Raw genomic sequence first — 26949 nt, 5'->3', positions numbered from 1 at the left:
TAAATGAGAGGAGAGGAGAAATCAAATAAAAGGTTTGGAGATTTGGAATATAATTATTAAAGATTGACTTTATGCAAATAGGTCCTTTTTTTTTTTTTTTTTTTTTCTTTTTTGAGACAGGGTCTCACTCTGCCTTCAGGCTGGAGTGCATTGGCAGTCTCAGCTCACTGTAACCTCCGCCTACCAGGTTCAAGCGATTCTCCTGCCTGAGCCTCCTGAGTTGCTGGGACAACAAGCACGTGCCACCACACCCAGCTAATTTTTGTATTTTTAGTAGAGATGGGGTTTCACCGTATTGGCCAGGATGGTCTTGATCCACCTGTCTCGGCCTCCCAAAGTGCTGGGATTACAGGAGTGAGCCATCGCACCTGGCCAAGTCCTTTGTAAAATTTAAATTAAGCCACTAGAATCATATGTAGGAAAGAAGATTTTTATTTGAATATCTAGACTTGGAGGCTAAGAAAAAAATCTAAAAACAATTAACAAAATTTTAATTTATAAAAACTTAACATAGAGAAGTTTAACACTGAGAGTGAACCCTAATGTAAACTATGGACTTTGGGTGGTGATGATGTGTCAATGTAGGTTCATCGGTTGTAACAAATGTACCACTCAGACGCGGGATGTTAATAGTCGAGGAGGCTGGGCATGTGGTGGGGAAGGGCAGTCTGTCTCGGAGATGAAAAATCTCTGCATCGTGCCTGCAATGTTGCTGTGAACCTAAAACTACTCTAGAAAATAAAGTCTATTTAAAAAGAAAAAACTTATTTTTAAACCAAGATTATTTACTGAATTTCTTTCTATATCTAATTTAAAGGAACCCATTATTATTTTACCCTACAATATTACACTTTTAATTTTTAATTTTACTTATATAATAGGTTTAATAAAGTTGTAACATTCTACATTCTTCTAAGATAAAATAAAAATATATTTAAAATCTGAAATATTTTCTATTAAATGCTGGAAACAGCATATGAGAAAAGAATAATCCAGTAGTTATTTAACTAAAATTTAGCTTGATAAAGTGCTAAAGAATTGCCCTCAAATGCTGAGAGACCAACCTTAATAAATCAGTATGTCATTTTACCAGTTCACTGCAAGTTACAATTATCTTTCACATTTTGGTGAATGGAAAATTTTTTAGCTTTGTGTAATCCAGGGAACTTCTCAGGTTGGACACCAGGAATTTTAAAGCCAACAGCCTCAAGGCTTAGGTTGTAAATATAGCCAAAAGGGTTCACAGTGCTTACTAATGCCAGCAGTTAGCAGAAAGAAATGTCCACCATGTTACCATGGATCATGGAAGACCTAAATCTGTAAAACTGAGGAAACAGACTTCTAACTGAAGAGCTGGAATAATTTATGACTGATTTTATTTACATCAAAATGTGCCCAGAGATGGAGAGAAACAAATTACTGGTAATCTTCTCTTTCAGTCTAAAAACTCTTCAGCAGCAATAATAAATCAGAAATGTTCTATATTAATTGTAAATGATGCACATGCAGCATAAATAAGAAGTCTGTAGCTCCCTATCAGCTGAATGTATTGCCTATTTAGCTGTACTTACCATCCCGGGCTGGTGGAATGGTGGGAGGGGGAGGAGGGGTGGGTGGCTCTGTAGGGGCTTCTGTTGGTTTCACAGCTAGAATTTAAAAATAATAATTATAAAAACACACCATGTGCACATTTTATATCCCAGAAAGTAAATTTTAAGAGTGATTTAAATCCTGGATACCAAATCAAGTCATACAAAATGAGACACCACCGTCATCAGTACTAACATACTAGGGATTTTATTCCATCCAAATTTGGTGTCACTGGTAGTCATTCAACATCCACTACAGCTACAGAAAAAAAAGATCTAAAGGGAAAATGTAAGGCCTTCAGATAGGGTCAAATGAGCAAAAGTCACTAATATGAATTCACCTTCTCACTGTCAGCGAGAGCCATCTCTCCCTCCTTTAGCCCTTCCTCAAAGTAGCCCCAACTCGATAACAGGGACAACTTGCAATTGCTACAGAAAAAGGTCCTGAACCAGCTTTAGACTCCACATTCAGGAACTCACCATCATCCTATCATTATTGCTACCCTTGGGGAGAGGTACCTGCACAGGATTCACTTAAGTCTTCCTTACCTAGAGCATTCTATTCTAAAGTCTTATGAAGGCTTTCCAGATTTCTCAAAAACTTACTGGTATGTTCTTTAACAGAGACTCCTGGTCCCTCGAGATTTGGTGTCTGCACAAAAACAGTGACACCATAATCAGTGTCTGGTGAAAGGCCAGTGAAGCAGTGACTGGTTTCTGATCCACGCACTGTAATTTCTTGTCCCCTGGTTCCTGATTATGACAACAAAGGAAAATGCCAGTGTCATCATCAATTATATTTCAAGACAATTTTATATATCATTGTTATAAACAAAATGGTATCTTCTTTACTGAAATTTAAAATGTTTCCACTACATGCTACAGATCATTTTTTTCTTTTTTACACACATACCATCTGCAGGGCTTAGTTTCAGCCTGTAGGAGGTGGCTGCCCGGTGAGCTGACCATTTGACACAGAATGTATCCCACCCAATCTGGTGAGTTTTCAGATCTGTTACATTTAAATATACTATAAAAGAAAGAAAGAAAGAAAGAAAGAGATTCACTTTGTAAATTAAAGCAAAAAAATATACTTTTAATCATAACGCAATTTTCAAACTTTCACTGTGGCTGAAATAAAGTTCAAAATCATAATATGTTTCCTTAGAAGAAACACACATGAATCGTATTTCAAAATGTGGTACTGCCAAAATAGACCCCCCTTTCTATCACTGATTTTCAAGGAAAGGAAATTCCGTATAGTCCCTCTCACAACTAAGAATTTAAAAAACTTCTCATGGAAAATAATGAAAACAGTTTCTAAAAGGCTATCTGCTAAGTCATTAAATAGTTATCAAAGCAATGCTGTCATTAAAATGTATCTGTGGACTGAATCACTAATCATGATTCAATAATTAAGTCAAATTAAATCAATGGATTTAGGTAATATATATCTTAATATCAAATGTAAAGAAGAACTAAGTAGCATCACAGATCTAATTTTACAGGTCATTCATGGATAAAATGATAATTTCTATAATTTTTATCTTTTAAAATTCAAAATATAGTATTTTATGTGAAATACACAAATTTCTCATCATATACATTTTTATATACTCAATTATAATATTTATGTATTTGGATAGGTATTTTGTCTACCCAGACACAAAATAGCCTGCCTACATAATGCTGAGGAAACATGTATAATTACATTATACATGTATAATTACAGTAAAATTAGAATAGGCTGACCTGGTAATTTCTACTACACTTTTTCTTACAACCATGAAAATATCCATGACTCACATGTAGTGCCTTGATCTGTCAAGGGGACACTGAGTCCAGAATCATATTGAGCATAAACATTCACATCGTAGGTGGTGCTGGGATTGAGATTGTGTAAGGTGTATGATGTCATCTCTCCAACAAAGGCTTCCATGGGCTCACTGGAACCTTTATTAACAACCACAAAAATACACAGAAACATGCCATCACTAGCATGAAATTCTGCATAAAATTAAAGATCCTACAGTCAAAGGGAATCATGAACACCATTAATTCCATAGTCCTCATGCACTTACTCACCGGAGCACAAGCTACATTATATGGCAAATATGAAACTATAAGCAGACACTGATTTCTTCACCCTCCTATTTTCAAAGCACAGCACAGCATTTGGAATATAGTAGGTATATAATCAATGTTTCTTTAGTGAATGAATTCTCAAGCTTCTTTCTCAAGCCCTATTTTGCCAACATAGTGTTTTGCATATAGTAGGTGTTCAATTGACACTTTTTCATTTATTGTAGAGACGATCTAAGAACTTCTTTCTTGGACCTCATTCCACATACTTTGGCTGCTAAAGTCCTTAGTTACCAACCCCTTTCTTTTTGAAGTTCTTTTTCTATTTCTTACATAGGTTCAAATTTTATTTCCTTTCTCTCGCCTTCTCTCCTTCATGTTTTTTCTAGTTCATACTCTTCCTGGATATATAGAAGATGCCCTAACAAATTTGGTACGAAGAGCATTTTTCTTCCAGTTTCGCTAAGCATATAGACAGAATATTAAAACAAAAATAACAAATAGTTTAATCAAGGTGATATTAATTTAGGTCAAAATTTCAGAGGGGATTTGAAAGCAAGACTGTCATGAATAAACTGCATGGAATCTATGTCCAAAATAAAATAATACCTGGGTATAGTGGGGAAAATACAGAGGTATAATGATGGAATATTCATTATTTCATGATCATATAGGATGTCTGAAGACAGGCATCTTTGATTTGTGCAACTTTATGAACCAAGTCAAACATTTTAATCATGACATTTAATTAGAATCTCATCTATACCTATAATAACAATGGTATTTAAGATAATTGGCTTAAAATGTTATTGCCAGAAACATTGCCTTTGGTGACAGGAAACTTGGTGTGATACCTGAACTCTCAGGAGAACCTAATAGTGGGGGATGAAAGAGAAAATACCCTGATATGCAAATAACCCTCCAAAGCATTTCTATGATGACAAAGGCACTTCCTTACCCACTGGCTTATATACAATTTTATATCCAAGAACTGGAGAGGGTGAAGGGTCCCAGGACACCCTGAATCTTGTATACCATTCATCAGAGATGTGTATGTTCTGAGGAGGAAGGAGTCCCACTGAAAACAAACATTGGCACACATTACTGACCTTTCATTGGCACACAGGGAGAGCACAGAACTTTAAAAGTATTGGTAGGAAAGCCCAGTGGGAGCAATTTCATAATATTCCATAATGTCTTTATCCGGAAAACAAATAAAAGGCATTGAAGTATTCAAAAACTGCTGAATAGTTTTCCAAATTTAAACAGCAACTGAAATAGACTCAAGAACTAGTGATTTCCAGAACAGCCTTCTCAGAAGGAAGCAGTATCCAGAGCTGAAACGTTCTATGACTCAGGATTATAGAAAATAAAAGAGATCTCAAACCATTTTTAGAATGTCATAGATTACAGATTGTTAGAAACAGAAAGCAATTTAGAGACTATCTAGTCCAACCACTTCATCAAATACATAAGATATTATTTGCCCAAAACCACACAGCTACCTAATAATGCTTTTTCCCTATACCTCTCTATCCTCCACCAGCATTACCTAGAATGCTTCCAGAGATACTGCCTCCAAGCCCACAACTTATAAAATCAATACTGTTCAGGTAACATGTTAAGTAGTTGCTGAGTTTACTATTCACAGCATTACGCAAATAACGAATCTAACTTGAAAAACATTTTTTTCATAAGAGAAACAAAACATGACTTTGGCCCTTCCTGGAAAATATAAGATCTAGTTTTTAAAAATCCATTTTGATAAGCATGAAATTCTGAAATATGCCATTTTCCCCAGGAAAGTCCCAAAATACAGTCTAAAATCTGAAAAAAATTTAAAAAGTGAGGTTGTTAAAATCATCTTGAGTCATGTGAGTCTCCACTGACTCAGTCCTGTAGACAACAATATCAATAAATAGAGATTCTTGACCTTGAGAGACTGAGCTGAGTCAACTCTAGTCCTGCTTTTCCCTTAGGAGCTTTCAAATGTCACCTCTTTAAATTCTGTAATATTGTCAAGATCATTTAAGCTCAAAAAGACTTTTGGCAAGTGACTGCAGAAAGAAACCTGAAGTCATGTTACTTAAGTAGATTTTTGGTGAATGAAGTATAAAAGAGCAATGCCAGTATCTACCAGTAACAAAACTCAGATCTAGAGTTCATCCTACCTTTGTGCTTAACTAGTGACTCTCAGCCATTGCTGCACATTAATGAGAACATCAGCAGGTCCAGCTCACACCTCACACAGTTACATCAGTATCTCTGGGAGTGGAACCCAGGCATAAGTATTTTTAAAGCTCCTCAGGTGACTGTAGCAAGCAACCACCTTAGAAAATTTTTAAACCCTAAGAAATTACCACCAGTATAGTGTAAAAATGGGTCTGAATGTTGATAATTCTATGTAAATTGCTTAGTACAATAAAAAATACATTTTTCTTTTTAGAAAAAGCTAAATTTGTACATAGAAAATGATTGCTGATCATCTCACTTCTGTATTTATGACTTAAGATTCAATCACAATGGAATATTTCTTACTGATACTATATTGACTTAACAATTATAACCTTAACTGACACCGTACCAATTGAAACATTATTCAGAGAATATGCAGTGGTTTTCCAAAGAAGAACTAGAACTATCTTAAGCAAATAAAAATATGCAGATGGTCTTCTTTTTCTTCACTTAGTGAACCATTAAAAAGTTAAAAACAAATTCCTTTCACATGTCACCATTTTGACAAAATTTAATGTCTAATACAAATAATACCATATTAGTGTGGTATTTGAGATATACTGGTAAAGATAAAATTTTGAGGTTTTAAAAGGTAAAAAAGCAACATTAAGATCTTAACAATTTCAAAGCAGAAACAAAAAGGGGGAGTACAAAACACTTACCAGTTCTTCCATTTCCTGTTAGATGGCCACCATCTCCATCTTCATAAACAGCAATAACAGTAATTTTATATGGAGTGTCAGGTTGCAGGGGCTGCAGTATTACATTATTTCTTCTGCCTGGGACTGTGGTCTATAAAGGAAGTTAAATTATAAATGTACTACCATCTAGAAGACTTCCAGATCAAAAGACAATATTGTTTTATGTATTCCCATAAACAGTAATAGTAGTTTTTTTCACATTTTATTTTTGCTGCACAATGCTCATGACAAGAAAAACTATCTTCACTTCTTCTCTGCAGCATAGGAGAGTGGTTTTAGAGTCAGACAGATCTGGGTTCAAACCCCAGATCAGCCACTTAACAGCCATGTGACTTAACATCTCTGAAGAAAACTGTATTAAAAGCAATGCCATGTACAGCACTTCAGAACACCTTACTGAGTACTCCAGCACTCAGTAATAAGTTTGTTTCCTTCAGATCTCATCATCACATGTTCTGCTTTCATGTACAAATATGTACCCAGTACCCACTGCGGGCCAGGCACAGTGGGACAGGTATTAGCTACTGAGAATCCACTGCTGAGCAAAAATTGACAAAGTTTCTGGCCTCAAAAATATCAGTTTGGCTGATACTAGTTAGCTGAAAAAGATGGGAATACATTCAACTACCTCTTCAAAGAAGAAATGAACCAGACATCTCAATCTTTCTAAGCCTATGTTTTGTTTCTACAAACAACATGGATAAGGTATGCCAGTGAATCCTGGCCTGGAGTCCTATAACTACAAATGATAAATTGTATTCTTAATGTTTTCAGAAAGTAAAGGGAAATTACTTATTTGCCCATGGCAAGGTTGCACAAACACTAACCATGAGTTTCTCTGCTTTGGCAAACTAACTATAGTAGTACTGTTTATCACATTTTGATCAGAAACTATAAATGGTAGTTACATGTGTTTCTTATTAATAAAAGTAGGGACTTGAATTAAAGGTTACTATATCAAGTTCCAGTAGATGAAATATTTCATCACATGGGGCTCAGGGAAGGAAAATTATCTAAGACAATCTATGTGGTAAAAAGATGGCAAACCACAGACCTAATTTACAATCAACATCTTGTGCAATATTCTGCAAGCATATCGCAGCAATTAATCACTAAATTTCAAATAAAGTAGTTTTTCCATTTTTCCACTCATAACAAATAGATGTGCATAGTGAGGGCTATGAGGAAGCTGTCAGAAACTTGAATCTGGTTCTGGAAAGACAAACTATGACACTCAAAAAGTTTGAAGCTAATAGGAGAGTATGTATATTACAAAACTAATGTGTACCACAAAATGTTAAGCTTAAAGAAAAGAGAGATCAATTAACACTGGAATATTTAAGGGAGACCTTGTAGAGGAATTAGATTTGAGAAAAGGGTAAGATTTGGATAAATACACTATTTGAATATTAACTTAGACATTCCAGAATGATAGGTATCATATTTCACTAAACTTGGTTCCTGTGGTGTCATTAGGTGGTTAGAAATGTTCAGTTAATCATGCGATAAGATAGTTTTCCTATCTGTCTTTAGAATAAAAATGAACCCAAAGACAGTGCTTCTCTGTGGTATGGGAGGCCAGAAAGACTAAGCACCCTTGAGTGATCCCAAAGTCATGTCAGAGAAAAATCATAAAGTGTGACTATCAAGGACTCAACTATACTCACAGCATACCTCTAAAGAAGTTTAACTTCACCGTCCATTCAGCTAAGATGATAAAATGTGCCAATAAATGAGTATTAGACTTACATATTCATCAATTGGATCACCAACAGTGGGAGAATAGATGATCCTGTACTGCTGAACTGGCCCGTCAGCATGATCCCAGGCTACCGAAAGGCTATTGGTTGTTTCACCAAACACTCTCAGGTTCCTTGGTCCACTCCGTGGTACTAAATAAATAAAACACAATAGAGTTTGTTGTCTGCCTGTGAGCATTACCTAGGGCAGATTAAGGAGGTTTCTTGCATGTGTTTCACTCACCATTCACTCGGATGTTTCCTCCCATATAATAAAATACACATTTATGGTTTTAACGTGAAATCATAAACAGTGTATTTCAGAGCTATGGTTACATGCTGAACTTTCAGTGACCTAGAGCTAGCTTTGAAAGGTAGACTAGGCCAGGCGCAGTGGCTCACGCCTGTAATCCCAGCACTTTTGGAGGACGAGGCGGGTGGATCACGAGATCAGGAGATCAAGACCAACCTGGCTAACCCGGTGAAACCCCGTCTCTACCAAAAACACAAAAAATCAGCCAGGCGTTGTGGCAGGCGCCTGTAGTCCCAGCTACTTGGCAGGAGAATGGAGTGAACCCGGAAGGCGGAGGTTGCAGTGAGTCGAGATCGCACCACTGCACTCCAGCCTGGGCGACAGATACAGGCTCCGTCTCAAAAAAAAAAAAAAAAAGGTAGACTAGGAAAAAGGAGAATTATTTTAACCACTATAACCATATCTATTCGATAAAACATAACGACTAAACCCTCACATTTCCAAAGTCCCCATTTGGTAAGAAGACTCACTGCAGACTAGAAAGAGGGAAAAAAGGAAGATGCAGGGTAGAAGAGGAGAAAAAGGGGAAAAACCCCTCCTTAACTCATGTCCCAAATGAGAACACGAACAGATGAAGTTCACGTCACACAAACAACAGTCACAGACCCAGTGTTTTCGCCTGGAATGTGAAGGTAGGGGATCCCAGGCAGAAAGCACCCATCTCTCACCACCCCGCTCCCACCCGTCACTCAATCAGAGAAGCCCTGCCTATCTAGCTACAAGGGAATGGAATGGAGAAAGGATTTCTGCCTCACGCGTTCGGCCCTGGGCAGGGCTGGGATTTCCCTCTCCATCTGAGTATAGAGCCACAAGGTTCACGGAATAGAGTGTGTCCGGAATCAGCCGCTCCAGATGCACCATGCGTGTGTTTCCTGGCACCACTATCTGCAGGGGAGGAAATGCCAAATTCTGCCTGACAACTCAAATGCTTACCAAGTCTTCAGTTAGTCATCACAATAGTATTTATAATAAAATGTTGAGCCCAGCCACATCAGAAGCCAACTGTGCTTCTCCATGAGATCCACCCAGACCATATCACTAAACAAAATTTGTCCTCAGAAATTCCCTTTCCAAAAAAAGTGACCTCATCCTTGACCCTTAGTAGCTTCAGTTATCTCCATTTATATTTATTATAAAGATTCTCAAATATAACATGCAAGGCTCATGATATTTCCTCAAAAAACATCCTGCATGTTAAATACACACAAGAATGGGGACTCTTACTTGTGGTGGGGGAGATTTTGTGTTGAAATAGAGACTCCATGCAATGCATACAGGTAAAGTTGTCTTAATATGTTCTACCATACAGGGACATGAAAATCAATGTTCTTATCAAATGCATATATTATTTATAATTTGTTTATCTTCATCAACATTGTTTATTTTTGCAAAGACTTATAAGTTAAATTAGTTTATACATTTACTTTCCCATAGGTATTCTGATACTATGCTTATTGAAATTAGCAATTTCTGATTTCTAAATTGTTAGCCTACTTACAAAACTGAATAATGTTATGAATTAAAGATAGATTGGGCAATTTGTAAGAACTAGTGAAGGTAAATTTTAAAATATTTTCATAACAAAGACATATTGACAAGGTCTAGCAATTATTTACATTTATTACTGGGTTTTTAACCCATCCAACTAATTCACATTTTCCCAAAATTCTTTTTATTCTTACTAATCCTATAATTAATACACCTACCTCAAGTCATCAAAAACAATAATTTAAGTATTATACACCGGCATGTTTGTGGTTTGTGTTCTCCCAGGTTATCAAACATGACACAAACATGTGACTACATTCATCAGGAAATGCAGTTTCCATGACAAAATTACTTACAGATTCTGAGGGTCTTGTGCCATCCACAGGGGAATACACAACGCGATACTGCAGCACAGGTCCTGGTGCAGGGTCCCAGCGAACATCGAGGCTGTTAGGTGTAGGATTGTATACTTGGACATTTCTTGCCAGTCCTCTCATCACTGAGGAAATGAAGGCCAACATCTATTTCTTAAGTCTGTTTATATATCTCAAGCTTTTGTATCACTTTTCCAGAACCTACATTCTGTAACAGGACAAAATGCTATCTTCTTTATATTTCTAATTACCTACACGCAAAGGCAGATTAAAACTCTCCAAATCCAAATTTAGTTAAAGTTAGCAAGCATGGCCTTTGTCTATAAGGAAGCAACATTGTATTCAATTAAAAACAAGTTAATAAAAGTGGTGGAACTGGATTGGCCATAAAGGGTCATGGGATAGAGAAAAGAAATAGGAAAAGTAGTTTCAGTTTTCCAATATAGGTAATGGAGAGAGGAAGAAGAGACATTTTTTAAGAGTCTGCCTTCTAAGTAAAATCTGACAACAGCCATTAAGCTCATCTGATTCGGTCAGCTAGTTACAACCATTCATTACTTCTTCATTTAACAATTGCTACTCAATATCTTTGTGATTAACAGAAAAGGTAAAAGGAGAGAAAAATAAGATATACCCAGTTCTCAATTAAGTGCCCCAATAGGAACTTAGAAAAACCTACCAATTAAATTGATGTACTAATTCCAAACTCTAATTTAACCAATAACATCATCTTCCTAGACCACTAATCTTTTACCAAAAGAAGACATCCATGCTTGGTTCCTTTTAACTATCAGCAAGTATATTTTTAAAGCCAAAGAAGTATTTCTAAATCTGCACAAAAGCCTTTAAGCAATACTTAAAAAAAAAAAAAAAAACAGTAAAACCACTATAAACGGCTTTCTAAATGAAAGCATACAGATTTTAAGATCAAAAAATCACTTCAACAAACAAACCAAAGACATATGAAATTAAGTAATGTGCCGAACAGATTTCAACAATTTGCACTATGAAAGCCAATTATAAACAGTCCTTCACAATAATTTATAAAGCATAAAGCAAAGCTCAATGAATTTTTGTCAATGAAAGAGATTAAGCAAAGTAGCATACTGATGATTATATGCACTTTTACAAATCCTAAAATTATCATTTCAAAAGAAGATGCTATTATAGATTTGTTATTTCACAAAATGTTAACATTTGGTGTTAGGAAGGTAAACTATGGCTAATTTTTATGTTTTTAATTCTATCACACCAAATTTTCCTAATCCTCTTTAATGGGCCTTTATGGCCTTTATAATGAAAAGCAACATTTATGATGAAAAATTAATTTTTTGGCCTTATTACTTACATGTCCTTCCAGTATCTGATGTGCGTCCCCCATCACCTTCAGTATAAACGGGAACTACCGTCACAGTGTACGAAGTATCTGGCTGGAGATTCCTAAGAATGGCATAATTGGTATTCCCGGGGATTGGAACCTAAATATTTTAATAAAACATAAAGCACTGACTTGAAAAATCTGTGAAAGAAATAATAATTCAAATAATACAATACCAACTCAAGACCAAGTCAAGAAGCAGGTTCTGTAATATTAGGATGTAATAATGTGCCCCCACGTGACCTGTTACAAGCGGTTACATATTTCCCTATACCCGTCCAACCACCCAATACTCCCCATTTAGAACTTCCCAGAATGGCTACTTCTTCCCCTGACCAGGGGGAAGAATCCTGGTCCCAATCCCTGTTACCCAGGCTCTGAGGCATCAACTATTTACCCTCTATCAAGTCTTATTAAATGAATATGAAATTCTTCACTCTAAAGTAAACTGGTTAACTCCTTCAGTTTCACTTTTAAATCACTCAGCTACCATTTAAACATATTAGCATTTTTTACTACAAGAAATAATTACCAGTTCCTCTGGACCATCTGCTGCTGGTGCATAGAAGAGCTTGTACTGACGAGGATTTCCTTCTGCATGGTCCCAGCGGACATTCAAGGTGCTGGTAGAAGGGTCATACACTCTTAGGTTCCTTACAGTGTTTAGAGGTTCTGAAATGCACAGAAATCCCATCACAGTATAGTGCTAACAATCAAGCACACATGAAACACAGATTCACTGATATCTCCCAGGCACCCTAGAACATAGCAGGTACCGCACAAACATTTGTTGCAGTAGTGAATAAATGACACATACTGTGTCTGTGTCAGTCTGATGCATATGTCTCATCTATCCACATGACATTTTTGTCTTAGAGCATCTTTCTATCCTAGAAAGTAACATCTTTCTCCACAAATAGAGACAAATAATTCCAAGCAAGGATGTTAAAAACTATTAATATGGCCAGGCACAGTGGCTCATGCCTGTAATCCCAGCACTTTGGGAGGCCGAGGCAGGCAGATCACTTGAGGTCAGGAGTTCGAGACCAGCTTGACCGACATGGTGAAACTCCATCTCTATGAAAAATATAAAAAATTAGCCAGGTGTGGTGGTGGGCACCTGTAATCCCAGCTATTCGGGAGCCTGAGATAGGAGAATCGCTTGAACCCGGGAGGCGGAGGTTGCAGTGAGCCAAGATCATGCCACTGCACTCCAGCCTGGGCAACACAGCAAGACTCCATCTCAAAAAAAAATAAATAAATAAACTATTAATATTCTTTGTAAATGAATTTTTAAATATTAGTAAAACTTTGTGTCACCCCAGTGTTTCCAGATAAAGAGATGATTCCATTCTAATAGTAGCTATTAAAGAAGCTATAGGAACTCAGGTTTCACTTACTGGTCTTGCCTCTTCCCGTCATCCGACCTCCTTCACCATCAGGATACAAAGAGGATACGGTGATAGTGTAAGGAGTGTCTGGCTTCAGTTTCTGCAGGACCACACTGTTCTGCCGTCCTCCTATTGTGGTCTTGAGTAAAAAAGGTCTTGGTAAGCGTTAGCCTTGCTCTCTCCATCTCACTAATCTGTTAGAAAAAGCTCTTTCTACAGGGAAGCTGTTTGAGACCCTTGTCCAGTTCTAGAATTACGAACCACAGCAAAGGTTTAAAATACATCTTATGGTATAATTTTAAATGTAAAATATGCACCTCAAATCATAAAAAGAATTCCAAGCTTTAAACTGGTGACCCCAAAAAGATATTTCAACTTGCTAGCCACCAGCACTGTAAAATTTCATCCAAAACACATTTCACAGAACTTCAAAAAAAAAAAAAAGGCATTAATCATAAGTGAGCTACAAAGAGACTTTAAGATACCAAAGAATTGCATAATTTTAGAGGCTCCACACCACTTAATATTATTCTTACTTTTTTAACAGATGTTTTTATTTGCTTTACAAACACATTAAAATGATTCAGCATACAGTATAAAGCTCTTGGTGTTTCCCCCAAGAACACTGTCACTCTAACAGCCTTAGTTGTGTTAACAACATGACCAGACTTTTGCCAGGCCACACTCGATCAGGGGTTTCCAGTTGTCTCCATCATACCAGCCCAGTGGTATGAAGCTTTTCAATTTACTCTAATTATGAAGCTTAAAGTTTTTATTCGTTACTTAAGGCCATCTAGCTATCTTGTTGAAAGAAAATTTGTACAATTTATTAACAGTCTACCGAATTCAGATGTTTATGTCATACTAATTAAAATCGCATGAAAATGGCACACTGCCCAAAATGAGTGCACATGTAGATTGCTGGATGTGCTAGAAGAAACCAGATGTTTCCAACTTAGCACCCATCCACTCAAGTAGTCTGAATTCCAGAGAAAAACCCAGTGAATCATGGTCGTCATCCTCAATATGGACAAACTGAACTACCATGGCTAATTTTAACAAATTTCATATTTGAGGTTATGAGAGAAAAGTATCAATAACAGTATAAGCCATTTTGATAAAAACCTGATGCATAACAAATCTGAAAGCCTACTTAGGAGAACTGCCCTTATGAGTAAGCAGAGGGGCATCTACCTACCTCTCCCATCCAGCTCCCCAAAATAATTCTAGCATCAGTTATTCATCATTGTCATGATTTCATGGACTAGCATTAAAATCCAAGTACCCCAAAGACTAACAAAGCTTAAGGGCTTCATACTTTCCAGAGGATAAGTTTATGAGACTCTTTATAATAACAAACAGCTGGAAGACAGTAAAAGAGACTCAGGAGAAGCAGCTGGAACATCAATGTTCCCAAGATAGGAAATGCTAAGAACAAACTTCTCCTGACTTGTAGTTTTACCAAAATCTGGCATGCCATAGAAAAAAAAGAAGTTCCGTTTCTGAAATTAATATATCAGTCCATCTAATTTGTCTTATCTTATTTTCATATAAAAGTCTATTGATTACAGTTGATATTAAGTTTATTAATGATAATCTATTTACCTAAAACAAACAAATACTCAGTCCAAATGCATCATACTACCTAAGACTGGAGCTATAAAAGCCTCAAAAGACCAACTCAAAGTCACAGTAGAGATGGGAAGGTTTCTGATTCTGCTAAGCTTACTAACTGGGTACTATCAGAGATCTTTAACCACAAACCTTAGATTAATGCCAACCTCTACCTTGGCTAATACCTCTAAACTGATAAGAGATATGACCCATTTGCTTGAGCTTGGCAAGTCAGATGATTAAAGGTTAATAACACATGTGTCTCTAAGGCTATATATAAAAATATTATAGCCAAAAAAGTCAATAAAACTCTGTACCTCATCAAAACTGGAGATTTATTTTGAAATAAATCAGAAAACATAATCATACCTATGTAAAAATCATGGGGCTTCCTGACCTAGAATAATACATGCAGTTCTAATTATATAGTTTACAAAAGGCAAAGTTGTAGAAAGCCCCAAACCACAGAACTAAAGTAAGAGAGGTAAAATGGAAAAAGGTTCTCTTAAATAATGAAAGACTAGGAAGAGAAAGAGGATGAAGACTGAGTTTATAGTCCTATCATCTTTCTTGGGGACTTCCATTTGGATAACAGAAAAATGAAAAACAGTGTAAATTCGGTTAACAGGCTTCCATACCTAGAAACACCAGATCTAGAAGATAGCCTATGACATGCAAAAAAAAACAAGGAAAAAATCAGATAAATAGAAAATAAACATTATAGGTAAGTTTAGCAAACTTTCAGCACTTGATTAAGTTAGAGAGAGGAATGGAAGGTCGACACAGATACAAAAACTATCTGGATATCTTCGTGGATAATCTAGCACTAATAGTTTTTAAAGGAACTATGGATGCATTGAGGCACATGCCTCATGCTTTGGGGCTATGAGGAAGAGCAACTATCATCTCTCATGAGAACATCCATTGAGTCTCCATGATGGCACTCCACGTGGAGTGCCAGCTAAAGAGTCAGATGATCCATCCAATGCAATAAATCTTAATATCCCTTAAAAAGTAAGTATGACTAACTAAACACTGAGGGGGAAAAAGAGTTTGAAAAGAAATGGGTAGAATTTATCCAAGTTATAATTTTTATTTAAAAATTACCGTTTGCTCATTGCCTTCCCCTGTGGAAGGCTGATAAGTGATCCTATATTTCTGCACACGACCACTAGCAGGATCCCACTTAACAGTCAAGCTGTTAGATGTTGCATTGTACACTTGAAGGTTTCGTGGGCCACTTTTGGGAGCTGAAAGAAGGTTGTTGAAAAACCAAGTAAGCAGACAGAACAATGCCTCCCCCTAAAATATATACAGCTCCCAAGGCAACCAGAGAATTCTATGCCTCTGGGTTTATAATTAAATTTGACCCCCTAATAAAAATGGTTATTGATTCTTAAATGACTCCTTAGTATGGACTTTCATTTTGTTTCTGTCCCCACAAACATGACATGTAGAAGTTCCAACTTCCAATATGATGGTATTTAAAGATGGGCCCCTTGGGTGATAATTAGGGTTAGATTAGGTCATGAGGGTGGGGCTGCCATAATGGGATTAGTCTGTGTAAGAAGAGACATGAGAGAGCTTATTCTCTCTCTCTCCACCATGTGAGAGAGTGAGAAAGTGAGAGAGACTGAGAAAGGGCTGGCTAGCTATAAGCCGGGAGGAAAGCCATCATCCAGAAACGAATTGAATAGCACCTTGGTCTTGGACTTCTCAGCCTCCAGAATTGTGAGAATATAAATTTCTGTTATTTATGCCATCCAGTCTAATCTTTTGTGTTGGCACCCCAAGCTGATCAATACACTCCAAAACAAGTAGTAGCAAAGCAAAGTTTTTCAAGAAAAGCCTACTTAAAAGAGTTCTCAATGAACATCTTAGGATTTAAAAGCAGATAACCTATTTATAATGTATTTTATGGTACTTTTCATTCATACATTCATTCATTATTTGTTCATTCAAACAATTCAGCAAATTAAATTCTTACCTTGTGTTGTTAAGATAGGCACTAAAAGAAAACAGAATTTGGGGACACATTACTAATATAGCTGTAGCCCTATTTTTTAAAAATTAACTTTAAAATATCAATGTCCTATTTGAAAGCTAAACACCTACATGTGCGCTCACTGCCAATCAGGTCATCACTTTCTGACTCATCAGGATAGATGGCAGTAATGGAAACTTCATAGACGGTGTTTGGATTCAGGTTTTCGAACATCAAAGTATTTTCATCTCCATTTAAGATGGTCTTGGAGAAAGAGGACAAAAACATATCCACGCAAAAATAAGTCTCCACTTACATCATACACACTCAATGTCAGTTTGTTTACATTATTTAGCCAGATGTTCCTCCTGCTCTGATGCATGTCATGAGCTCAAATGTCAATAAATGCTTATTGACAACAAAAGTAATACTTCTTTAAAGTAAGCTTCCTTACAAATTAAATGGGACATGAAAAACAAAGAGAAAGATAAAGAGAGTTAACTACCTCCATCTTATCTGAGCTTCCAAAAGGTGCCCAAGTTATTCTGTAGAGAGACACATCTGAAGCTCCATGATCCCAGGTCCCTCTGAAACCCTCTGATGTTACTTCAGTAATCCTTAGGTTTGTTGGGGCTGGCACGGGTCCTATCATGAGAAAAGGCAAGCAGACTAAGTTTTTGAATGTGAGCTACAAATGCAATTTAATATAATAAAACTTCCTTGTTTTATATTAATGGACATCTGAAAACTGATTGAATATATTGCTTAGAACCAAATATTTTACCAATTCCTAGAGCTCTGAAAACTGCAAGCATTCTGTGGATATAATACGTTATTAAGGATATTCTATTTAAATGATGATTTTTTTAAGATACCATTTAGTACCTTTCTCCAACTTTTTAAGAATCAAATCAACACCATGGACTCTTTTACACAGCAATACACAATACACAAAGCACAAACTCGGCCTACATATCAGAGTTAATGGACCTTCTCCAGTCTATCAATAACCCCAGAGACATACATAGACTCCAGGTTAAGAAGTCCTTCTTAACTAAGAATGTCATAAACTAGGTATGCTAACATATTATACATTAAAGATGATTCTCAAGGAAATAGTTATTCATTTATTGTTCATAATTTGTTGTTCTGATACCCAAAGGAAATAGTTTCATTTTTATTTTTAAAAACCACACATACCACCGCAGTTTAAAAATGAGAATGTCTGTCTAGCTGTAAACAACACTAAAGTATTGCACTCTGACAATTGATTAGAACATACATACATACTGCTACACATACAGTGAATTCCAATCTAGGAGTATTGTCACAGGAAAGGAACTCTGAGCATGTTACGATCCAGGTAACACACACACGTAGCTTCTTCCTATAGATCACCAACCTTAAACATGATATGAAACAGAACATGCTGACCCTGTTCAGACAACTGAACACCTGGAGACCCAAATGACTGCTGAAATCCCCTTTCACAGCCCCTCCATTGACCAGGTCCTCTGGCTGTTTTGCAGCACAAGCATTTTTTATGTCTGCCACCATTCCTGAGCTTTCATTTGTCACTTATTTCTCTCTTTATTTGGTAATCAAAGCTAATTACACAAAACCCAGAGCCATTAAAAATTTGTTTTAATAATTACAATGAAAAGGCCCACTGAGATAAAGAGAGTGGTACTATTTCCACCAGCACAACTGCAAAACAAAGCAGCTATTAAGAATGTACTTTAAACGTATCTGAAAATTATTTGGAAATCTTAAGGTTTGAAAATATATATTAAAAATATTAATCTACTATACTAAATTACCTGTCTCACTAGCCTTTCTTCCTGACTTCCTTTTCTGTTCACTACACCTGTTATGTTATTTTTATGCAAAGCTGTCAGTCTACTGATGCATATGCATCAATTCTCAGCTCCAGCTATGACCCTTACCAGGTAAGAACTTAAGCCAAGAAAACAAATGAAATTGCTAAGAGATCTAAAATGGTAAGAAAATAGCAGAGTCAAAAAGGGAGAAGTAGATATGTCTGAAGTTAAGAAGCAGGTTATGGTCGGGCGCAGTGGCTCAAGCCTGTAATCCCAGCACTTTGGGAGGCTGAGGCAGGCAGATCACAAGGTCAGGAGATCGAGACCATCCTGGCTAACATGGTGAAACCCCATCTCTACTAAAAATACAAAAAATTAGCCGGGCAGGTGCGGTGGCAGGTGCCTGTAGTCCCAGCTACTCGGGAGGCTGAGGCAGGAGAATGTCGTGAACCTGGGAGGTGGAGCTCGCAGTGAGCCTAAATCAGGCCACTGCACTTCAGCCTGGGCAACAGAGTGAGACTCTGTCTCAAAAAATAAAAATAAAAAAAATAAAAATAAAAATAAAAGCAGGTTATAACATTTGACAAGATGCCCTAATTAGGTATAGGCAGCTAGGCACTAAAAAACATGCTATTGAGCCTTTAGTGAGGAATTTTCTGGAAAGGAGGAAAAGGTTCCAGACTATAGTATCAGTCCCATCAATAGATTACAGGATGTGGCTGGGCAAGTTGCTTAAATTCTCTAGACCTGTGCTGTCCACTATGGAAACCACTAGCCACATGTAGTTGGCTATTGAGCACTTAAAATGTGGCTAGTCTGAATTGAGATGTGCTCTAAGTGTAAAATACACACTGGATTTTGAAGACCTGTTACAGAAAAAAGGTAAAATGCCTCGTTAATAATTATTGTACCATATAATTATAGCTAATGAAATTATAATGGATATATTTGGATCTACTGGGTTAAATAAAACATTATCAAAATTAATTTCATCCATCTATTTTTGCCTTATTTAATGTGGACACCAGAAAATTTAAAACTACATATACAACTCCCATTATTTTTGTTTGGAACACTGCTGGCTCTAGGCCTTAATGTTTCTTTACTGCTATTTGCATTTTGTAATGGGCTGAGCACTGGATTAAGTTATTATGTGCCAGGCACTGGAGATACAAAGTTGAGCAAAACGTCTCTTCCTTCATTAGGAGAGAGCAAGGGGGAAGTAGAATCCATAGCAAAAGACCAACAGGCAATAATGATTGCATTAAATACTATGGAGACACCACAAGAGGGAGAGGAACGGACATCTCCAGGAGCTGCAGGAAGCAGGGTCTGGGCAGGCTGCCTGTCTCCCCCCGCACTCCACTCACAGTGCAGTCACCCCTTCCTCTGAAATCTGACAGCACACAATCTCAGTGCCACCTGATCTTCTTTACATGATCTTATGTATTCTCGATTAATTTTTTTCTTATCTCCACAACTAAATCATGAACCAGTGAGGGCAAAGATGCTTATATTTTGTTACCCTTGATAACACTTCACGTATAGTAAGATACTCCAAAAAAATTTATAAATAAAGCATCTTTTCCAAAGCAAATGTGCAACATATGTCAACTTGCCCACCCCACTACACATACATGCACACACATACACAGGTGCACATCAAGTAGTTGTAGTTTGAAGATAAATTAATGCCAGGGGCTGATGGAAAGTATCATAAAAGGAATGGATGCAAAGATAGAAGATGGGACACCTTGTTCCAAAGAAAATAAGTGAAAAACAATCTATGAATCCAAGTATTATTAAATGTCAGCAAAGGTAGTAGCATTAAGAAACAAAATGACCCAGTAAATTGAGTTACACATGCATGTAAAGTGTTATTTCCCATTATCAATGGAGCAGGAACACAACTCACGGGTAGTTTCTTGAGCAGTCACTGGAGGAGACTCCCCCTCATCATGTACTGCAGAAACGCTGACTGTGTACAGGGTCTGTGAGAAGAGGTCTTTGAGGGAAGTGCTGGTCTCTGATCTGTCCACCTCTACCTATAACAGTAACAGAGCAGTGGAACTACTTTTACAAAGGGTTTACTTTTGATATCTCTCTGTTGTTTATTTACCTGTCAGCATAAGAATATAAAATCTGTGATCAGAAAAGAGTAGTGTTTTCCAATTTACATGAGAATCCAGAAACTGGACACAGTTTAAGTATTTCCAAACTGGAAAAAAAAATGTATGTACTAGACCATACTGCACATGATTGTCTAGAAAATAATGACTGCCTATGTATTCAAACAACCTAACCATTTTTCCACCTGTTTCCCTTTATATCACTGCATTATTTGTTTCAGCAGTGGTCTCTTATGCACTGCATTATTTCATTTGCTATGTACAGAACCTTGTGAGATCCACTTGCCATTGTACCCCTTTTAAATGAAAATGCAGAATGAAATAAATGTGTGCACCTGTATAAAGTAGCTTTTGTATAATCCACATATGACCAGCAGAACCAGTAACTGAGTGCTTAGAGAAATGACTCCTATGTTCCAAAAATGCCTCTGAGATTCTGACATTAACACTCCCTCAAGCACACACAAGTTTTGCTGGTTCGTGAAGCCCTTCTAATTTGCGTAACTTTGAATCCAGTCATCATGGAACTCCCAAAAGAATACTCCCAAAAGGACAGCCCTCTAACAATATACTCCTCCTTTCTGTGTGTCTCTCTGTATACTCCTCCCTTCTCTAGTGTCCTATCTTCCTGTTAGCTGACAAATTCCTCCTCTTCATTGCTGCATCCTCTTGCTACCTCTTATTTTTAGAAACATTGTGACATTTTCTAGTAATTCTTAGAATAGGGAGCCATATAAGGAATCTGGATGAGGAGGAAATACCATTTAGATTTGATAACTTTGTATCTACCAAGGGATGATGTTTTTGAGATTAATATCACACAGCAAAACATTTCTGTTTTGACAAGACAGTCCAATATATTATTGATTTTCAAAAACTGCTTTATTAATATCACAAGTTTTCAACACTGTGCTAACAAAGTGACAAGTATTCAAAACATGCTATCATCCATACTTGATAAAGCTCTTTTTTAAAACCTACTAGGAAAACAAATATTGTCATATCTACTATCATCTTCAACCTACCTCTTTGACATCCTCTTCCGGTGTTTTGTATCGAACAATATATTTACGCACTTTTCCAGGCACAGGTTCCCAAAAGACATTCATAGTGCTGTGAGTCACATCTCTGAGTTTCAGATCCTGAGGTCTGGGTAAAGGCACTAGAGAGGCACGAGATATTAAATCCAGATGTGCTTCTCAACCACAAAGCTCTAAAGCATCCACATAAGCTTTCAAGAAGTTGTTTGGGAAAATTTAAAGGTGTTTGGCAAAATAACTGAAACAAATAGCTATGATGATAAAGGTACCATGATTCTATCAGATAGACTGAATTCTTCTTAAGAAGGTTTTCCAAAAATAGAATATATTTCATTTTCTGTTATCACAAGGTTATTATAAGAGTAATTATATGTTACTCTTCTTCCACACTATTTAAACAATCTCTTGCTGCTCAATCCCATAATAAATCATAATTCATCATAAATATACAGTTCATGTTTCTTTTTCAGATATTTAACTCAATTAAGACAGAAAACTAAATCAATAGAGTTATGCACCCTTAAGAATGTGACAGAAAAAAAAGTTACAGAGTGAAGAATGAAGATGAGCCAACATTAAGCATCCAATAGGCTTATATGAAAACCCAGACACCTACATTGTTAGAAGAAAATCCAAATGATAAATGCTTACCAAATCTAACATAACTTTCCATTAAAAAAGGGGGAAGGATAATAAGGAATGAGGAGATTTTCTCCGATAATATGAGATGTATTTTGCTCTTTCCAGCTGCCCATTTGACTAGTTTAACTTGTAGAGACTCTTTCTGGCTCTCACTCTGACTCTACGTCTGTCTTCCTAACTCTCTAGCTCCACTTCCACATTTCTGCGCCTCCATCTCTTCAACGTTTTTGTCTTGTGCATCTCTCTCTGCCCTCCCTTCCACTACTGTTCCAATCCAGCACCACACCCAAGTTTGTGACCATATTTGTTTTTAATCTCACTGTGACTTTGGGTCTCCTCTCTCAGCACTTTCAGAACATGCGTCTATCCCTGGCTGACTCCCCATTCCTTCCGTCTGCCACTATCCCATTTTCACAAAACCACCAGCCCCAGACAGGATCTAACATATAAAGGAGGATTAATAAGTATTTGTTTGTTGTCAATTAATTTACAATGACCCATCCTGTAGAGGATCTTTCTCTTCTCTGCCCCATCATGCTCTGTTTCCTTAGTCCCTTTTTCCTCCTTGAAGTTCCTTCAAAACTCTTCATTTTCTCAGAAGTGTGGGCCAAGACTCATTAAATTTAAGCCAACTTATCTATCCCAGCATGTCAATCTCCCCAGGCATGAAGCAAAATACCAGCTGGGTAAGGCAAGAAGCCTAAGTGTAATCATTATCACTCTTCAAGAAAAAAGCACCTAAATGCTTAGTGAAACAAGACAGAAGTACACAAAAGGCTGACCAACACACACAAGAGAAATGCAAACCAGGAAGGAGTCCATATGGTCTATGCTGCGTTGTATTATTTCATAATGGCATTCCCAACATCCAGCCCAGTGACTGGCATATAATAGGGGATCAATATGTCTTTGCATTGGGTAAATAGATTAATTCACTTAACGGAAACAGACTTATTCATATGTGCCATAGAGTTTCTACATCAACAAGAACTTGGAGCACCTTGATATTAAACCCAATGTCTTCCTCCAAAATAACACTCACTCAACATTCCCATTCTCATCAATGCTATATGTCATATTTCATGGATCTAGGACAACATCATTCATAAGATACACCATTGTCTTACATTGTACATCCTAACTGGCACCTAGCCAAGAGCAATAATAGTAAGATACCATTGATTGTAAAACACCTTAATTTCAGGCATGTTAAATATGAAAAAAATACACATCCTAGAGTCAATTTGAGATGCCTCCATAAATCTAGAATTGAGATATTTATTCTCAAATTTGATTGCCAAAAGTAATAACTCTGTAACTTTATATATAAAGTATCAAATTATTGTTAGCATCACATGAAATAAATTCTAATGAACATTAGGTTCACAGCAATAAGAAGGGAAATAAAACTAGCAATAGCTTACAGGTGACTTCCCGAACAGTGACAGGTTCACTAGTGAGGTCGTGCAGGACAGCCTGGACTGTGACTGCATACTCCGTGTTGGGAACAAGGTCAGTCAGCTGCATGTCATTCACTGTTGGCCCCAAACGCATCTGCACATGGATATGCACAGCAGAAATAAGATGTTCAAATCAAACTTTTCCATTTATCTTTGGGATAGTCAACTGAAGTCTATTTGTACTAGATTATAATACAGCTTGTATTTTTCATTTATAAGATTACATTTCCTTTTCCACGATGATTTTTTCTTTTTTTTCTTTTCTTTTTTTTTTTTTTTTTTTTTTTTGAGACAAAGTCTTGCTCTGTCACCCAGGCTGGAGTGCAATGGCTCACTCTCAGCTCACTGCAACCTCCACCTCCCAGGTTCAAGCAATTCTCCTGTCTCAGCCTCCTGAGTAGCTGGGACTACAGGTGCATGCCACCACACCCAACTAATTTTTGTATTTTTAGTAGAGATGGTGTTTCACCATATTAGTCAGGCTAGTCTTGAATTCCTGACCTCAGGTGATCCGCCCACCTCAGCCTCCCAAAGTGCTGAGATTATAGGCATCAGTCACTGTGGTCAGTCCACGCCAATGTTTTCTAAAATGTGTTGCAGACCACAAACCTACTTTTCTATTTTTCCATTGTGTATGTAAAGTTATAAATGAGTTCATAAGTAACTGCAGTATAATAGGCACTATAAAGCTATAAAGTCTTGGGAAGACCCAATGTTAAAGAAACAAACATCTTTTACCTCTTTGGGTGTTGTTGGCTCTGTGTCCTTAACAGGTTTGTATGACAAGATGTAGCCAGTAGCTCCTCCCACAGGCTGCCACTGCACATGCATGGTGGTAGGGCCAACATCATAAATATTCAGGCTGACTACAGGCACTGGCACTTCCAAAACAGAAAAGCAGACCATCAGTCTAGTTCCTTTCATTCCACTTTCATTTTTAACCATTGTTTCCTACTCAATTATTGATATTTGTATATACTAGACAGTGGGTTACTGTGAGAAATCAACAAGAGTTAATATAATCCTTCCCATTGCCCCAAAAAAATCCAACTTGCATTGCTCATTGCACTTCATATTCAAGACTACATGTTACCACTATTTTATAGAGGAAAAATGTTAAAGTTCAGGCTTCAAATAACATTCCAGTGAGTCTATACAATAGATACCAACTTCCTGATACATTACTCTCTTTTTCTGGAACATCACTAAGTTGACTATTTCTATTCTTCAATCACAGAACTTTATATATATGTAATCAACACTATTTTTTATATTTCTTCAAAAAATAAGTTTAAAATAAGAACATTATACATTAATAACTGGAACACCAGAGATTTATAGGCTTCTTGAAGATATACCCATGAAGCAGAGAAAAAAGTTTACAGTCTCCCTATAACACCCATATTGCTTCCAATTATTTTTTACTCAAAGATTGAGTTCAAAGTTTTAAGAAATTATTATATTAATCCTGCCAGTTATAAAATCCATTATTTCTCACTTCCTATAGTCTAATATAAAGGGATATAAGAGAAGAGACAAGGATCTAAAACTTGAGCAGTACATAAAGTCATTTCTTGCTCTAGAGAGTGATGCTTACTCCTTCTTCTTAAAAATGGCTTTCCTTCTTCCCCCTAGAGCCCAACCAAGAAGCAAGAAGAAGGAAAGAATATTTATTCCACAGTGGGGCTCCACAATGGCAGGAGCAGCCAGTAGGAGTAGAAAACCACTGAGCATTTTCTGGGCACCTGCACAAAGATGGCACTCAGTAAATATTTATAGAATGAATGCTGAATAAAGAAATTATTTGGAAGGTAGGCAAAAATGGGCCATCATGCTTTATGTTGGGAAAGAAAGCAATGAGAAACAATTTTCTAATCTGACTTACAGGTTTTTTCTGTGCCCTTCAGAGGCTCACTATATTCATCTTCTACCACAGAATACACATTGACAACATACTCAGTTTCAGGCTTCAGATCTTTCAGCACTGTGCTGGTTTCCATTCGACTCACATAAAACTAGGGGGAAAAATTAAACAGATCAACAACGTATGTATAATCAGTTCCCTTTTTCCTACAATACTTACAAAGTAGTTAACTTCAGTGAGCTTAGAAACTATATTTTAATTAGGCCATTGTCTTTTGTATTTGGAAGCTATCAGATTACAATGAGATCTTGGACAATTCATATAATTTTTCTCCCAGCTGTTCTTTATTTGTAAAATTAATGGGTAAAAATAGATCATCTTTAATGTTCCTTGCCAACTCTCTGATTCTACTACAAATTCATAAATAAATCAAGCATCTTCTAATTAAATTTTAATGAAAAAAACATAGTGATATTCTACAGTTCTTAAAAACCGTAAGAATTTAAGCAAAGCTCTTTCCCTTTAATTAAAGCCAGATGGAAGTGCCTGTCTAGCAAAGTCAAGAATAGAAAGCACTATTCTTGACTCATTTCTGGCCCCTCTTCATCCCTCTTGCCCCTCACCTAACATTATTCTCAGAGCCCTAATGAGGAGGACCCAATCTCAACATAAGGAAGAAGCTGTAGGTGTTCCTACTCACTTCTTGACGTTTCCCTCCAGAAACTGGATAGTATTCCACCTTGTATCGATCCACACTGTCAGAAGGTGGTGTCCAGCTCACTCTAAAAGAACGATGGGTTCGCTCAGAAATAACTAAGTTAGAAGGTGCTTCCAAATCACCTACACATGGAAATAAAGGGTATACACTTTTCTCATTATTGTAGAAAGGTGACAATATTTGAAATTACATTGAAACAATATTACGCTCCATATTCTAAGCTTTCACATACTTCTTTTCACATACTAAGTAGCTACAATAAATCACCTGTAAGACCTCTATGTATAGGTAACTAAAAGGTTTTTTATCCTTAGAAGATTAAAACATGAGCTCGTTGTCTTTCCTTAAAACTGATCCTCCTGTTTCTTACAAACTTTACCAATTTACA

The 26949-nt window shown here is 36.7% G+C and overlaps 1 protein-coding gene across 5 annotated transcripts in view; it reads right to left on the bottom strand.

The window, feature by feature from the left end:
* The window catches only part of LOC105479442 (collagen type XII alpha 1 chain), a 128401-nt gene that overhangs the window by 43682 nt on the left and 57770 nt on the right, over nucleotides 1–26949 (bottom strand). For all 5 annotated transcript variants that reach the window (XR_011623615.1, XM_011737399.3, XM_011737398.3 and 2 more), the window contains 22 exons: nucleotides 26544–26683; nucleotides 25865–25994; nucleotides 24718–24860; nucleotides 23944–24073; nucleotides 21863–21999; nucleotides 20624–20753; nucleotides 17394–17533; nucleotides 17020–17152; nucleotides 16892–16912; nucleotides 16012–16154; nucleotides 13300–13429; nucleotides 12432–12571; nucleotides 11870–11999; nucleotides 10504–10646; nucleotides 9415–9544; nucleotides 8357–8499; nucleotides 6569–6698; nucleotides 4630–4749; nucleotides 3396–3542; nucleotides 2503–2619; nucleotides 2196–2342; nucleotides 1572–1646 (listed from right to left, as the gene is read on the bottom strand). Coding sequence is in view for 4 of the 5 variants with exons in the window: in XM_011737399.3 (XP_011735701.2) it covers nucleotides 1572–1646; nucleotides 2196–2342; nucleotides 2503–2619; nucleotides 3396–3542; nucleotides 4630–4749; nucleotides 6569–6698; nucleotides 8357–8499; nucleotides 9415–9544; nucleotides 10504–10646; nucleotides 11870–11999; nucleotides 12432–12571; nucleotides 13300–13429; nucleotides 16012–16154; nucleotides 16892–16912; nucleotides 17020–17152; nucleotides 17394–17533; nucleotides 20624–20753; nucleotides 21863–21999; nucleotides 23944–24073; nucleotides 24718–24860; nucleotides 25865–25994; nucleotides 26544–26683 (2799 nt within the window). In the remaining variant the exon portion in view is untranslated. The remainder of the gene's footprint in view (nucleotides 1–1571; nucleotides 1647–2195; nucleotides 2343–2502; nucleotides 2620–3395; nucleotides 3543–4629; nucleotides 4750–6568; nucleotides 6699–8356; nucleotides 8500–9414; nucleotides 9545–10503; nucleotides 10647–11869; nucleotides 12000–12431; nucleotides 12572–13299; nucleotides 13430–16011; nucleotides 16155–16891; nucleotides 16913–17019; nucleotides 17153–17393; nucleotides 17534–20623; nucleotides 20754–21862; nucleotides 22000–23943; nucleotides 24074–24717; nucleotides 24861–25864; nucleotides 25995–26543; nucleotides 26684–26949) is intronic.

The sequence above is a fragment of the Macaca nemestrina genome, chromosome 5 (assembly GCF_043159975.1).
Source record: "Macaca nemestrina isolate mMacNem1 chromosome 5, mMacNem.hap1, whole genome shotgun sequence".
In the NCBI taxonomy this organism is placed as follows: domain Eukaryota; kingdom Metazoa; phylum Chordata; class Mammalia; order Primates; family Cercopithecidae; genus Macaca; species Macaca nemestrina.
This window is presented reverse-complemented; position numbering and strand designations above follow the sequence as displayed.